Below are 17,055 nucleotides of genomic sequence, written 5' to 3'. Positions count from 1 at the left end.
CTCCGCTCTGTGAGGCATCCATTATACAGGTATATGCTGTGATGGTGGCATAGGCACGGAACTGCAGTTTCCTACATGTTTGTCAATAATGTCTCTACTTTTTAACTTGACTGCATCTTTATTGTTCAAGGTTTATATATCCAGTGTCCAGATCAGTCTGGCCTATCTTAGGTAACGAATCAGTACTTTAGGAATAAATGAAAATGCATCATAAATGAAACCTTAATAAAGAGCAACTTTTACTTTCAACCTACATTCTCTTAGATAATAACTCGTCTTTGTTATATAACAAGCATTAGTCAATTTAGCCTGTTACCAGATGATGAGGATAGGGGTCATTCAGTGTGTGTTCGATGTTTATACCTAATCATGCCCATTAAAGCAAAGACCAATGAGTTTGGAAAGTGCTTGAAAGAAGATGCAAAATATGATGATGGAAATTTGAAGTAGAGCTAATTTAAAAAATTAAATGGGTGAGAAAATGACAAATATTCCTTGTGCATATAGGATAAGTCCTTTGGCATAGAAATTCTTTTTCAAGGGAAAAGGAAATTAAGCAACACATGAAAAGCATTCCTCCTTTGCAACTGACAGTAATCAGTAAGTGTCGAAAAAAAGTGATTGCAGAAATGAAAAAAAAATCTTATGAATATGTGGCAGGAGGATCAGCAAAAACATAGACTGCATATTATGGCCTAATGCTACTTTGGGAAAATGCTAGGAATTTGAGAACTTAAATGCTAAGCTGGTGAATACAAGTGGTACTGATGAAAATTCTGTTATAGGCCAAAAGGTGTAGCTGAAACTAGCCTTTTTTGATAGAAAGATGCCCCACTAGAAAGTCCATCAGGAGAAAGGGTGTTTTGTTTTAAGCTTTGAAGGACTGATTCACTCTTAAATTTGGTTTAATGTACTCAGGGAAGGGCAAAGCTTAAACACCTCTCTGTCAAATGATCTTAAAAACACTGGTTTAGGACCTAACCACTTTGTGAGTAAAAAAAATAAAAAACAAAACTTCAGAATTTACAATTGGGAGGAAGAAAAGAAGTTGGTTGTTCTCATTTTATAAATACTGATAATAGGTGACTTCTGTGAATTTCACCTTGTTCATATTACAATTTCAAATGCAACTTATATTTCTACTAGCCACATATGGTAATTGTCAGAGCAAGGAGTTTTATTTTTTATACTGAAGAATAAATGCATATGTATATAGTATCTTGAGCAAGTGCTAGTCATGGGATAATCAAAATATAACATTTGTTTTTACCTACTATACCTTTTAAAATGTACTTAGGATCCCTGGATGATAATATGGAAATGTCCTATGATGTAGTCTCTTTTGTTTTGTTTTCTCATTTGTAGGTAGGTCCTCTATGGCTTTAACATAAAATCTCAATTCAGAATTTAAAATTCAGAAATTAAAATGTCTAATGTAACATTAGCCATCACTTCATCTTTGTTCAAAGATAAGATTTTTCCTCTTCCAAGCTAGAGCCTGCGATGCATTCAATTCCCCCAAGTGGGGGTGAGCTGGAAAGATCCCAACTAGTGATAGCATTGATTTATCAGGGTTTGTACTGCAGACTAACTGCTTTCATGCACCATCTCATTTAATCTGCATGACAACCTGCATGGAAGGTACCATTAATATCTGCATTTTATCCATGAGGAATGGAACCTGGTATAGATTAAGCCAAGTGTTCTAAGTTTTCCAACGTGTAAGTGTTGGAGCTGGGTTTGGATCCCAGACAGTGAAGACTCAAAGTCCCAAGGTTTAACTGTTACGTTCGCTATCCTCTGCAAGAAGGCCTGGGGAGCAGAGCTGGAAAGAGAACTTGGGCTGTGATTGAGATGCTGTTAGTAGAGAACGGAGGACAGTGTTGGAGGGGGGTGTGATTTATAGGGTGACATGCAGCAGGACACAGAAGGAAGAATTAGGTCAGAAGTTGGGGATTTGAGAGCAAGATGGATTTGGGTGGAAGGTCCAGGGCAGAGTCCACAATGCTTCTGTGAATCTGGAGGGTGTGCCTCTGAGTGCTCCTCAGTGGAAGAGTTTAAAGAAGCAGCAGAACACTTCACATGCCAGAGAACCATGGGTCTGCGGACCAGAATTGCAGAATTTAATGCTCTTTCTTAGATGGGTACTGGTAATGGTTATGTACCTATTTGGCTCTTAATACCAGCAAAACCAGTTGTAAGCTATATTCAGCATGACTCGTCATCAGAAGGAAAATGATTCATTCATTTTGCAGTAAGTTCTTGGACATCAGCCATATTCTTGGCACTGCTGGGCCCTGGAAATGCAGTGATTGAAATAAAAAGTGACTTGCCTTTATGGAGGTGAAATTCAGTTTGTTTGGGGTTCCAGCTTTGATGCTGTCTCCCCAGAGAGGCTTTTCCTTGTCACTCACACTGACTAGGAAGTATCCTCCCTACAACCCCATATTTTTTTTTAACATCTCCTGTGTTATTTTCATTATAGTGCCAATCTTAATCTCTTATTGTTTTATTTATCTGAGTATTCTTTGGCCCCTCCCCCACCCTCCCCCTCCACTGCCCTTCAACCCCAAAGCTGGAATGTGAGTTCCATGGGAGCCAGGTCATTGTCAGACTCCTGTCCTGAGGCAGAGTAAGGACTCAGCCAACTTTGTGAATGACTGGATGAATGGACAAAATATATTGCACATATAGGGAAAATAAGAAAGATTACTCCTGTGAGAAAGCCTTATGGATTTTTCCCCATTGTGAGACCAAAACTTATAGGATTAATGTCTGGCGCCTTAGATTTTCCAAGCAGAAAATCGCACACCCAAACAGGGACCACTGCTTTTCGGGAAAGATCCACTTCCTCTGGTCATACTCTGGACTTGGCAGCGGCTCTGTCGTCTGCTCAGGTCTGGAGGGATTGGTCCCTGAGGTAATGCTCTTGAGTTGCAGGTATCCAACTTCTTTCTTTGGTATTTAACTGTTATCTTCCAGGACTTTCTATCCCTATTCAGGCTCAAGTTTGAAATATGGGTCATTGTGAGTTCTGATCTTAACCTGGACTCTCTTACTACTCTCAAAATGTTTAGTTAAATAAATGGATGGCAAGTGCAAAATGAATTCACAAATTTGCATGTGGATAATCGAAGCCAGAATTGGCTGGTGAAGAAAATATTGCTGAGGAGAGCCAGGACTTTAGGGAGTCTGACTTAGGCAAAAGGGAAAGTGTCAAGAGAGAGCAAGACAATAGACAAGTACTTCGAAGTCATGTTTCAGATGATATCTCCTTTACTCTTAGAACATGGAGTGCAAACGCAATACTGTGGCAGAAAGTATCTGAGTTGAAGGACAATAGATTCTAACCCTAGAGCTAGGGCTTGGATGTGCCCAGAGTTAGAGCCAATACAACTTATTCTAGATGACGACCCACAATGATCTGTAAGTCCAGAATCTGACCCACAGCATGGAGAGGCCAAATATCCCACACTTTTTCTGCTAGTGGTTGTTTAATTATGTAGAGTACATTGGAATAGATATTTACACTGCCACTAATGCTGGAGACCATTTCGGTTTGTATGTATTATTAGACCCTATTTGGTGATTCTTTGGATCTTTCCACATAGTTTCAGTGTTCCTCAAAGCATAGTGTTGTCAGGGTAGTAGGACATTTTCCCTGGTGATTGACTTTGCTTCAGAGTGCAGAGGAGGAAGTTGCAAGGTTATCTTTAGGTTTAGACTAGATTAATGGGAGTGATCTATTCCAGAAGGAATAGTACACTGGGGAGATATCAGATAACAGTCTACCACAAAGACGTTTCCATATTTTCCTCTGGATCTCAAAGAGGGCTTCTGTGCATGTAGGAGGTGACAAATGACATTGGAGTGGGTGAGAACATTCAAAGAAAACTAGTTCAATGGGTTATAAAGAAAACCAACACAAAACAACTCACAGATGGAAATCTTAGGAGCTTTGATTTTCAAAAGCCAGGATGACGAAATAGAAACAGCAAGCAACAAAAATAAGATAGGCTAATCTCAGAAGTGGAGGAAAACATCAATATCCTGTTATGACAGACCCCGACCAACAAACAGTATGATAATTCTCAATAATATCAAGCAAATAAGAACTGAGAAGTGTCCATAGGATTCTGAGATTTTAGTCAGCCAAGAGCTGTTTTGACACAGTGTTAAAGGTAGAAGGCAAATTACAGTGCATTGAAGGGATCAAGTAGAGAAAGTCAGATTTTTATGTTAATGTATGTAATTGCATTTACTAGAATTATACGAATATTTGCTATCTGTCTATAGTTTTTAAAGCTGTAGTAATTAATTGGAAACAGAGTCCTATGCGTAATTTTATCCAGGATTTTCCTTGAATTTCCAAGTAAATTAAATCTGAACCATTTGAATTTTCTTCTGTTTTCAGGGCATATTATAGAGGAAGGTTGCACATTTTAATGGATGTAGCCTCATGACAAAGTTATTTTTGTAAAAATGGAAATAACCTAATTCATTGTGAATAACTCTTAACAACTTCAAAGTTAAGCAAAAGAATATTTCAGGGGTGCCTGGGTGGCTCAGTGGATTAAGAATCTGCCTTCTGCTCAGGTCATGATCTCAGGGTCCTGGCGTCGAGCCCCATATAGGGGTCTTTGCTCAGCAGGGAGTCTGCTCCCCCTGCCCTCTGCCTGCCTATCTGCCTACTTGTGATCTCTATCTGTCAAAGAAATAAATAAAATATTAAAAAAAAATTCAACTTACCGAAGGTACTTTTTTAAAAAAACATCTTCATTGAGGTATAGTAAGTGCAGTAACTACCCACATTTAAAGTGTACAGTTTGATTTTTTTAAGATGTGTGTATACCCATGAAATCATCACCCTAATGAGCATATCCTTCACTCCTAAAAATTTCCTGTTGCAATCTTTTTTAACATTTAACATTTTAACATCTTCCATCTTTGTCCCCAGGAGACCACTGATCTGCTTTTTGACACTGTAGGTCAGTTTGCATTTTCTAGAATTTCACATAAATGTGTGATTCACTATATATATATATATATATATATATATATATATATATATATTTATATATATATTCCTTTTTACTCAGTATAGCTATTTCAGGATTCAGCTTTGCTATGTATATCGACAGTTCATGTCTTCTTATTGCTGAATAGAATTTTGTTGATATACCACAGTATCTACTTGCTGATAGACATTTGATTTATTTCTAGTTTTTGGCTATTGGAAGTAAAACTGGTAAGAATATTTGTGTATCAGTATGGATATATGCTTCACAAAAGCATTCTTTTTTTTATGATTTATCTATTTATTTGAGAGAGAGAGTATGTGAGCAAGTGGGGGGAGGGGCAGAGAGAGAGAAACTCAAGTAAACTCCCTGCTATTTGGAGAGCCTGACTTGGGGCTCAGTCCCATGACCCATGAGATCATGACCTGAGCCAAAATCATGAGTCATATGCTCAACTAACTGGGCCACCCAGATGCTCCCCAAATTTTCTTAAAATATAAAACTATATACAAATATAAAAATATTAAGAGTCCTTAAGTTATAAAGACACAGAGCAGAGAGGCCCAGTTAAAATATCTCTTAGCGGGGCACCTGGGTGGCTCAGTGGGCTAAAGCCTCTGCCTTCGGCTCAGGTCATGATCCCAGGGTCCTGGGATCGAGCCCCACATCGGACTTTCTGCTCAGCAGGAGCCTGCTTCCTTCTCTCTCTCTCTCTGCCTGCCTCTCTGCCTCCTTGTGATCTCTGTCTGTCAAATAAATAAGTAAAATCTTTAAAAATTAAAAAAAAAATCTCTTAGCAGTTGTTAGAACAAAATCCAATTTTCTTTGGTATTTTGTTGCAAGGTTATTATATGCATAGTAGCATAATCTGGTTTTTTTAGTTCCACATTTTCCCCCTTTCTGCTATCCATAGACATGGTTCCCTATATCTATTGTAAGACCTTTCTGTGTCTGTGAAGCTGCCTCCTATTACTGATGCTTCTGTGTTTTACTCTGTTCTCCATCACTTTTTCCGAGTCTAGCTCCATTTGCTGAAGAGTTCTTGTCTGGCTGATGTATAGCCTTATTACTCAGGCCTGACTTCTGTGCCCTTGGAAGTCTAGAAACCAATAGGTAACCTGCTGACTGTTTAGATCACCATTAGTGGTTTCTTTAGCACCTTTAACTGACCCTCACTGTACCTGCTTACGCTGCTAGTTAGGTTCTTGCTGTCTGATGACTGCCCCTGAAGTGTACCTTCCTACTTATCAGCTAGAGTCCCCATCAGGCTCAAGTCAGGAATCTTCTCTCTGTGCCAGTTGAGCCAATCCAGTGTGTGGACTGATCTGCTCACTTATTTTCGGGGACCTGACTACTCTCAACTCTTGAAGAACTCCAGCATGCAGAAGTGCCTCTGTTTTCAACAGGCGTGGCTCCAAAGGATTGTTCCTAAGTTCACGTGTTCCTTCAAGAAAATGACCCCAGATGGGTTACTGCTGTTGCCATCTGCTGGTGGCAGACAGAGTTGGCACAGGGTGGATCTGTTGCCTAGTTTGGTCATATTTAGGGAAGGTCTCAAATTAAAATCTTACATAGAAGAATGTCTACCTATGATGTATTTGCAATTTGTTCTCTTTTATCCCTTTCAGCCACACTGACCTTCTTCCTGTTTGTCCAATATACTCACCTCATATCCCATTTCATGTCCTCCTTAGGACCTTTACATTTGTTGTCCCTTCTTAGAACACACTTCAGCAAGTCTTTGGATGGCTGGGTTCAAACATTATTCACACCTCAGGTGAAATGTGATTACTTCACGAGGCCTGCCTTGACCGCACTGCACCAACCTCATCCGTCAATTACTCTCTTACTCAGTTGTATTTTCTTTGTAGAACTTACTGTTCACTGAATTTCTTTCATTCATTTACTATTTGATGATTGACCTCCTCCTCCTGCATGCACCCCATAGGAATGTAAGTGCCATTAGAGCAAGGGGTAAGGAGAACTCGAGGGACAGAACAATTCTTATATTGCGTGAAGGAGATGTTAAATAAATACGTGTGTCCATGAATGCAGATGTACCTCTGACTGCCTGTGGAAATCCCGTTGGCTTTTGTTGTCCTTCTCAAATAATAACTCTTGGGAATTTCTCCAATGAGACATTTTTTCTCTCTTTCACAGCACTTTTTATTCTTTCTATTATTTCTTATTTTATGCCATCATGTCCCCATTCTGAGATTAAAATGTAGTGGAAATATGGATCATACCAATTTATTTTATTATACATCTCAGACTTAAGGACAGAGCAAGTGGCGAAAAGATACTCATTGAAATGATGAGTACATGACAGTCAACCATATTATAAGACTGCCAGTGATTTTATTCTTTTTCTTATTATGAAATATGGAAAGCATACAGAAAGAAACAATAATATTACAAATAATATCCATGTACAATCACCTGCTTTAAAAAAATTAAAATTAAAGACAAGTTTGAAATCCCTTTTGTGACCATCTGCAGTACTGGCAGTATTTGGTCATCTGAATGACCAAATATATATTTCTCATATATATTTGATATGTATTTCTCAAATGTATGTATCAATGTATGTACTCAAATGTGTCTGGTGCTCCTACCTGGTTTTTGGCTTAGAGCTTCCAAAACCCTTGGAATTTCCTAAGGGTTTGAATGTCTTTGTTATGTTAATGTTGGTATCTTTGTTAGGTTCGTGAGGTGGCTTTTGGAATTCACCTAAAGATGGGGGCGGATCTGATCTTGCTGTGGACCCAATCACATGATTAGGGAGTTGGAACTTTTAGTCCTATCTTCTGGCCTCCACCTCCTGAAAGGGGAAAAGGGCTGGAGATTGAGGTCAGTTCTCAAAGACCAAAAATTTAGTCAGTTAGGTCTGTGTAACAAAGTCTCTGTAAAAACCCCAAGGGATGGAGTTCAGAGAGCCTCCCTGGTAGTGAACAGAAAGATTTTGGGAGAATGGTGCATTCTAAGAGGGCATGGAAGCCTCACGCCCTTTGCCAGTATCTTGCCCTATGCATCACTTCCATTTGGTTGTTCCTGAGTTATATCCTTTTGTAATAAACTGTAATAATCTAGTAAGTAAAAACATTTTTCCGAGTCATGTGTACCTCTCTTGCAAATTAATCAAACCAAAGGAGGTGGTTGTGGGAACCTCTGATTTATAGCCAGTCAGTTGGAAATACAGATAACAGCCCGGGCTTGTTACTAGCATCTTAAGTGGGGCTACAGGATGGTCCTGTAGGACCGAACCCTTAACCTGTGGAATCTGATGCTATCTCCGGGTAGATAGTGGCAGAATTGAGTTGAATTCTCATATTTTCCAGTGTCCAGGAATTGCTTGGTGGTGTGGAAATCCTCTCCAACCCTGTGCTGAAATGGAGTCCATGAACCTAAAAGACTGTCCCTCAACCCCTTTCTGCCCTTTCTTTCCTGAAGCAGTCATGATTCTGAATTTGGTGTTCATCATTCCTGTACATGTGTGACTGTATGTGCATTTTGCAACTACTTTCTGGGTATGTGTGTACATGTGTGTGAGTGTCCATTTATAACATATGGAATTAGTCTGCTTATTTTTGAGTATCCTATAATAAGGGTTAATTTACACCTTACTTGTTCCCTCAACATTGGGGCGCCTGGGTGGCTCAGTGGGTTCAGCCGCTGCCTTCGGCTCAGGTCATGATCTCAGGGTCCTGGGATCGAGTCCCGCATCGGCCTCTCTGCTCAGCAGGGAGCCTGCTTCCTCCTCTCTCTCTCTGCCTGCCTCTCCGTCTACTTGTGATTTCTCTCTGTCAAATAAATAAATAAAATCTTAAAAAAAAAAAAAGAATCTAGGGGTAAGATTGCTGTGTAGTATTCCTCTCTTATAACTATTTTATAGTTTCTTTCTCCACTACCTTATTAAAAGGCATTTGATTTTCCCTTTTCATTGTCCTTTTTTTTTTTTTTTTTTTTTTTTAAGATTTTATTTCTTAGAGAGAGCATGAGCAGGGGGGCGCAAAGAAGAAGGGGAGCCTGCTTCTCCCTGCTGAGCTGGGAGCCCAAAGCAGGACTAGATCCCAGGACCCCAGGACTATGACCTGAGCCGAAGGCAGATGTTGAACCTTAACTGACTGAGCCACCCAGGCACCCCTCTTCTTTCACTCTTAAAAAACTATCCTGGGGCGCCTGGGTGGCTCAGTTGGTTAAGTAACTGCCTTTGGCTCGGGTCATGATCCTGGAGTCCCAGGATCGAGTCCCAGGCTCCCTGCTCGGCAGGGAGGCTGCTTCTCCCGCTGACCTCTCTCCTCTCATGCTCTCTTTCTCTCTCTCAAATAAATAAATAAAATCTTTAAAAAACAAAAACAAAGACAATACTGTAGCAAACATTCTTGTGCCATTTTTTTTCTCAGCATCCCAGGTAGTTCCTCTAGGGTTATTGGGAGTTGGAGCTTTTGGGTCAGAGACTGAAAACCTTATGTTGTGATTAAGAGCAAAGCTCTGGAATCGAGCTCCCTGGGTTTGAATCCTCACTCTGTTACTTCCTGGTTTTCCCGAGAAGCCATGAGCAGCAGCTACGGACAGCCCTTGTGAACACACACACACCCTACCCAACCCCTGGCATCACGCGGTCATCTTGGCTTGGGTCCCTTTGGCTCCCGTGGATCCTGCTGGAACCCGTCTCCCGCAGGACTCTGGCTTCACACGCAACGACTGCTTTGCATTTCTGTACCATTTCTGATCCATGAAGAGGTTCATTTTCAAGCTTGGAGATATTTTTTAGTTTTCCCTTTTAATATTTTATTTATCACTCCTATGTGTTTGGAGCTGAGGGAGTACATCAAAGCATGAACTTATTGTGTCACCTTAACCAGAACTTGATAATACCTCTGCAGCCTTTTAAAATAAGCACACATCTTAGTATCATCTAATCAAAGATTTTTGGAGCTGGAAGGGATTTTAGAGATAATGAAGGCCAATAACCTTATTTTATAGGTGAGGGAATTGTGGTCTTGAGAAATTAAGTGATTTACCGAGGTCATATATCTAGTTAATGGTGGAGGGCAGGACCGGAACCGAAGCCTGCGGATTCCCTCACTAGTCCTTTTGCCAGTTTCCACTATTGCAGTCTTGTCTCTAAGCTGTATTTGCATGCAACATTTTATTTTTAACAGAACTCAAAAAATACAGGAGCATCTCTGCAATTAAAAAAATGACACATCACACTTTTAAACTGATAGATGTTTTCTCTCAAAAAAAATTTGAGGTAAAAGAAAGCATACAGTATTCACTGCCTTGGGCTGAATATATTTTCATTAGAAGGCACAATGCCTTTTGACTCTGTAGATTTTTGCTGCATTTGGTTTCCTTGACTTCCTGAAACTTATTAGGATGGGCCCATCAATAATGGTGCCGATACTTCCAGCCTCTTCCAACACTGGGTCTGAAAATGAACGGTGATGAATGGATATGGCCAGCGTGTACAGGGATAGCCTATATTTCTGCTGTCATGGAGAAATGGCAGGTAGTTTAATTTAGAAAAAAAAAATTACCGAGAAAGAGCAAATATTCCCTTTCATTAGGATTTCTGGACTTTTCTAGGATATGAATTTAGAATCCGATATGTCTGTTAAAGCCTTTGGAATTGTTTTATTCTATTTCTAGATCTCTTAGCTGTGCCTAAGCATCCGTACGCTGCTATGGAGAACTGGGGACTAAGTATTTTTGTGGAGCAAAGAATACTGCTGGATCCCAGTGTTTCATCTATTTCTTATTTACTGGATGTCACCATGGTCATTGTTCATGAGATATGTCACCAGGTAGGAGGAAAAGGATCAGGTGTAAGTATGACTGCAAACTATTGAGAATGCAGAATGATTTCAGATACTTAGATTAGGAACTACATTATTACCCTCCCAATTAAGTTTTAATTAGGTAGAGAGCACTGTGCTGTTCTTTACGGAGGGTATGTCATTTTTCTCAGCTGACGGCACAAACAAAAGCAAACACACTGATGGTATTGAATAAGCAACTGTCATTCAGTGTAGTTGAGGCGTGAGAGGGAAGAGCCACCCAGCAGCCTCTTCTGAGACCCTGTCCGGTCCTGGGTCCTTGTCAACCTTGCTTTATTTCCTTGTGATTATTGGCGTGTATGTATGGTAAGTGCAGCGATGGCAGTGATTTATTGCGTTGCTGCAAGATGCAGCTGAGTTTTGTGTACGTGTCAAAATTTGCTTTTGCTGAAATCAATTTGTTATTCCCTTTTTCCCATCACATAGACACTTAGGACGTCTTTCACTAACTCAGCCATAGACTCTTTGTTCTCTAGTGATGGATATTTTTTTGTCTTGGCATGTTTAGAAATTCATATGTAAATTAGCCAACTTTGTAGTGAAGCAAAGATAAAATTAATTTCATTTTGATTTTATGCACTTTCTTACAACGAGTGGAAGGTATTACAGAGATTTCGCAATGCTTATTTGAATCTTGATTCTAGTTTAAAAAAAAAAGAAAGACAAAACTGAAAATAAATGTTCATGCTAATGGAAAGCAGTACCTCTCCTGGTGGGTATGGATGGTTTTAAATTAAACCACTGGAAATCTCATTGCGATACTGTATGGCTTCTATTTGTTAGGAACCCAAAACCTTTTTAAAAAGATGGAAAAACTCAAGAAGGAATTATGTGGAAAATGCTGTCAGCAAAAGAAAGTGAAGTGCTAAATGCTAATACATGAACACTGATTTAATGATAAATTGGTTCAGGCCATGTGGCCATTTCCCTCAATGCCAGCCTCCCGCAAGGACACCTGTACGATGCTTCTGTCTGTCCTGCTGGCCAGGTCAGGCATGTGTCCCTTGCCCCAGAGATGTAAGGGGATCCATTGCACAGATAATCAGGGTTCCTCCACCATGCTAAAGAGGAGGATTTCCAATGAAACACAGTAATTCTTGGAGGCATAAGCAGCTTCCTTTTTGTAGATTCCTAGAAACAGTTCACTTGGATAGTCTGTTGAAATAAGAGTACATTGGTGATGTTATCTTTGTTCCTAGAACTGGATTTTATTTGTTCCATATTCTATGTCAACTTTCTTGTTATAACTTATTGGTGCTAGGCCACTTACCTTGAGAAGATGAACTAGAGGCTGGGAAAAACAGAATTTCCATTCTCATTACCAAGTTATTTTCTGCATTACCGTCTCTTCTCACCTATGCATTGTCATGATTTTCAAGACAGGCTCTCAGTTTAAAGGAGAAATATCCATTTTTGATTAAGAATAAAAATTATTTTAAATATCATTTATTTTGTGTCCATTAATGTTGAATTATTGCTTATTTGTACTTCAGTTCGAGATCCTTTTGAGTAACTGATTCTTTATTATTGATAACAGAAACCACAGTCACCAAGCTCTTTCCTGGAGCTCCTAAGCTATACCTGACCTGATAACTGTTCTTTTTCTCCTTCAGTTTCTTAAATATCTTTTTCCCACTTAGGCTCTTCACACTAAGTGTTGCTCACATCTGCCTGGAATCTTCTTCCCAAGGCTTTCTCCTGACCGGTTCCTTCTTATCGTTAAAGTCTAAGCTCAACTGTCAATGGCTTAGAGAGAGCATTTTTGCTTTGACAGTCAAGAGTGGCTCTTCCCCCATTCCTGTCACATTTTATTAGGATTTGAAATTGTGTTGTTCATCTGCTTATATATTTTTTATTTTGTACCTTACCTCATTACTCCTGTCTCCACAATAAAGCATCAGCTGTACAAGAAGGGACATTTCCCAACTTTTCATCATCACACCCAAGGTCCTTAGGATAACTCTAAACATATAATGTCTTAGTTTTTATTTTTAAGAGTGGCGCATCGTGAGTTAATTAAAACACCATTTAACAATGACAACATTATTGGGCCACCTTGGTGGCTCTGTCAGTTAAGCGTCTAACTCTTGGTTTCAGCTCAGGTCATGATCTTAGAGTCTTGAGAGCAAGCCCTGTGTCCAGAACCAGGCTGGGCATGGAGCCTGCATAAGATTTGCTGTCTCCTTCTCCCTTTGCTCCTCCCCCCACTAGCTTTCTCTCTCTCTCTATTTATAAATAAATAAATAAATAAATAAGTAAAAATGAGACATTATTTTTCATGAAGGGATTTTAGAGATTTTTTTTTGATCCAGCCTCTTGTTATCACAAGATCATAGAGAGACTGCAAGTCCTCAGTTTCTTCAACCAGCCCATGTCTTCTTTGAGTTGTCTTGCTGTTGGAAGGCAATGCTTCAATACCTCCTGTGATGAGCAGCTCACCACTTAAGGCAGTATTCTCCTTTGGCCATCTCATTCCATTAGAGGGTCTCCTATATTTTCAGCAGACATCTTCCAACCCTGTTAGTCCTTATTTGTACCTTGTAGGGCCACATGACACAAGTCTCTTTGTCTTCTGTGTATTAGACCTCCAAATATTTGAAAATAGCTATCATTTGTTTTTTCTCCTGAGTTTTTTCTTCTCCAGGTTAAATACTCTTTTTGTATTCTTGGTCATTGTATTTGTGTTCTTCCCTGAATACATTTACCAAAAAAGCCCCACAAAAACAAAAACAAAAAACTCATGTCACCAAGTGATTGAACAAATGAGTAGTCTTGCCACAGTACATTTTAAGATCATAAATTCCAGTATGATAGTTATAGTTTAATACATTTAATTTTAGATGAAATAATTCTGGGATAAATTTGATTCTATCTGATGCTCATTCATTTTTCAATTGCAGTGGTTTGGTGACCTTGTGACTCCAGTATGGTGGGAAGATGTGTGGCTGAAGGAAGGTTTTGCTCACTACTTTGAATTTGTTGGCACAGACTACCTCTACCCTGGCTGGAATATGGTAGGTGCACTTTTTTTTTAGTTGTTTGGACTTCCTAGCAAAAGGTTGGTCTCATATTATATTATCATTATCTTATATAATCATTATATTATATTATATTATCATTAGAGCTTATATTTGTATCTTACCTCATTCCTCCTGTCTCCACAATAAAGCTTATATTTCATTAGAGCTTATATTATCATTATATTATCATTAGAGCTTATATTATCATTAGAGGTGACTGAAAATACCCTCTGGAAAAATCACATGTCCAATAAAGAAAAAGTTACCAAAATTTAAATTTAACTTAAATTGGAAGTATTCCAAAAGAGTTCTGTTTTATTTATTAGAACTGAATAGAGTTTGATTGGTTATAAGTTGATTTCAAAATGGTATAGCTTTTCTTATAGAAATATCTTAGATTGTTACATTTGAGAACAAAGGAAAATTCTTTAAAATGGAAAAGGTAACAGTAGTTAATAAGTAATATTTTAAGTGTGAAGAGTATTTCTGTATATACAAAAATGAGACCTTAATACTTCTTCATTGTGACTAATATTTGCTTATTTATAAAATACATTATAGTTGTAGATATACTTTAGGATCAAATAACTTGGTAAGATGTCATTAACTTCATGAGGAATTATGCACATTATACCTGTACTCTAAGAATGTATCTGTCTGGGGTTGCCTGGGTGGCTCAGTCATTAAACATCTGCCTTGGGCTCAGGTCATGTTCCCAGGGTCTTGGGATTGAGCTCCACACTGGGATCCCTGCTTAATGGGAACCCTGCTTCTCCCTCTCCCACTCCCGCCTTGGGTTCCCTCTCTTGGTGTCTCTCTCCCTGTCAAATAAATAAATAACACCTTTAAGAAAAAAAAGCCTCAAAAAATATATCTGTCTGAACCTGAAGTCGGATTTGTTGTCCTATTTAAGCAATGATGGTTCTAGAACATCCTAAAAGAAAAAGTGGAGGGAAGGCATGGTTTTTATGTGTCTTTTAATATAAGGTTTTCATTTTATATATGCTTTTGTTAATCAATAAGTAACTATGTTATTATTAAATGAAACCCGGGATGTATGTTGTTTTGGAACTTGAATTTTAGATTTAATTTAATGAACTGTGTAAAAGTTGCCAACTACTAACATTTGTTGGCTTCTAGAAGCTCATATCTCACCTGCGATATAGCATAAACAATAACATATATTTATTTTACATTGCTGTTTTTTGATGTTTAAATTATTAATAGTGATTATCTAATTATCTGTCATAATTATGAGTATGTTTTGAAGAGTTAAACCAAGGTGAAATATGGTCTGTAAGTCATGATATAACTACTTTATCATCAGTTCAGCCAACTTCTGCTGCATAAAAATAATGTGATCTTACAAATCTCACAGAGGAACCATGACCATAGTAATATCATATGATATGTTTTCATTATGTTCATGCATTTTTTGTCCTTATTTTGTAAAAGCAACATGGGTCATTTCCTCAAACAATGAGATACTTTTACTTAACCCTCTGTAACTAGGTGCGTCTGCATATATGACACGATTCTAAAAATCTTGCTGCTTTATCATGGCAGTGAAAATGCCTTTTAAGAACTTTAAAAAAAAATCACCAATACTGTATACTATTAATTATTTAAAGCATTCTTGTAACAAATGTGAAATTTTAAAACCAGAATGTTTAAAGATATTAAAAATATTCCCCAAGTTCCTTCAAATATCTTTTCATTTTTACATGACTTTTAACCAACTTTGTTTAAAATTTTCATTATGCTGTGGATTATTACTGATTTATAATTTCATTATGTTTCAATATTAAAAAAATGACCTAAATACAAGTGACATGTTACTCAGATAGGTACGCTTTTTTTTTTTTTTAAGTTCATTCAGCCATCTATTGTAAAATCCCTTCTAGTCATCATTATGAAAAATACATCTTGGATTAAAAAGTAATCAACAGAATTATACATGGGCTGAAAACTGACAGCCTTTGTTGGCTCTGGCATGGCAATATATATCCCAAGTCTCAATGTCTTTATACTGATTTTGTCTCTGAATAATTTTTTTGTGCTCTTTCATCATTTTTATCAGTTAAGTTATAAATGTAGGCCTTCTGGAGAACATATTTATAAGATGTATTGAAAATGAACATAAAGTATAAATAACCCACCTGGGACTTTGTTTTTAATAGAATACAGACCATGAACTGAAAGTATAAAAACCCTGGGGTGGTAAGATATAAGATTTTTATTTCCTATAAATCCATATTTCATAATTAAGAAATGAGAATTAATGATGTTATAAGTACAGTGATATAGGAAGCTCACCTTATTAAACTAATAAATGGAAGAATAAAATCCATTACAGTTAATTAGGCAACAGTGAGAGGAGGTACAGGTCTTATCATGATGTCTCTTTATGTTCAGATTGTAAAGATTATAAACACTTTCTAATCTCTGATTGCTTTTGCTTTTTGGTACCTATATTTAGAATACCTCATTGTACTAAATTCAAAAAACCTATGAGAAAAAATTATTAACAAATTGCTCCTCTCTATGTCATTAATATCTTCTTTGCAAACAAAATTTTTAGAGTAAGTTAGCCCCATAGATAAGAGGATATTAAGTAACTTTCAGGCTCTGCCAGCACTATTTTTCATAATGGCATCAGCAGGAGTGGAAGAAATACTAGAAAGAACAAGAGTGACAGCTGCATCAGCAGTAACTCATACCGTTGTGATACGTGCAAAAGCTTACCTAGGAGTGCAGGGCTGGGGCTTCGCTAGAGCTTAGCCTAAAATAGAAAAATCAGAAGTCAGACTCGAGTCAGGAGTAAAGGAATTCCGGAAGCTGACCCCTTTTGTCTTTAATCTCAAAAACAGTGCTTTTATCATTTTTACACACCCAATCTCTGGCCCTAAAGTACAATTTCAATTTGCTATGGTGATTGTTATGACAAAGTACCTTCAATGGAATAGCAATAAAGAAGCCCGGAATTACATAATCTTGTCAAGGAAGTCCTTGTTCTGATTTAGGCCAGTATATTTGCTTAGTCTGCTTAATTAGTTAGTAAAATCTTAGAGTGTGTATGTGTGTGTGTGTTCAGAGCCAGTTGCTGATACAGAAGTAATCAGTTTTTATATTAGAAACACTCCATGGAATAAAAGCTGTTATGATAGTTTTGTT

General features: G+C 38.0%; 1 protein-coding gene across 1 annotated transcript in view; it reads left to right on the top strand.

Annotated features, from left to right (window-relative positions):
• Positions 1-17,055, top strand: part of TRHDE (thyrotropin releasing hormone degrading enzyme) — a 380,043-nt gene that overhangs the window by 192,153 nt on the left and 170,835 nt on the right. Inside the window, exons 4-5 of the mRNA XM_044227809.1 lie at positions 10,674-10,828; positions 13,762-13,875. Of these exons, the coding sequence (XP_044083744.1) occupies positions 10,674-10,828; positions 13,762-13,875 (269 nt within the window). The remainder of the gene's footprint in view (positions 1-10,673; positions 10,829-13,761; positions 13,876-17,055) is intronic.

This window comes from Neovison vison, chromosome 12, assembly GCF_020171115.1.
Source record: "Neovison vison isolate M4711 chromosome 12, ASM_NN_V1, whole genome shotgun sequence".
Taxonomy (NCBI): Eukaryota; Metazoa; Chordata; class Mammalia; order Carnivora; family Mustelidae; genus Neogale; species Neogale vison.
The sequence above is the reverse complement of the archived record's forward strand: the minus strand, read 5'-3'. Positions and strand labels throughout refer to the sequence as shown.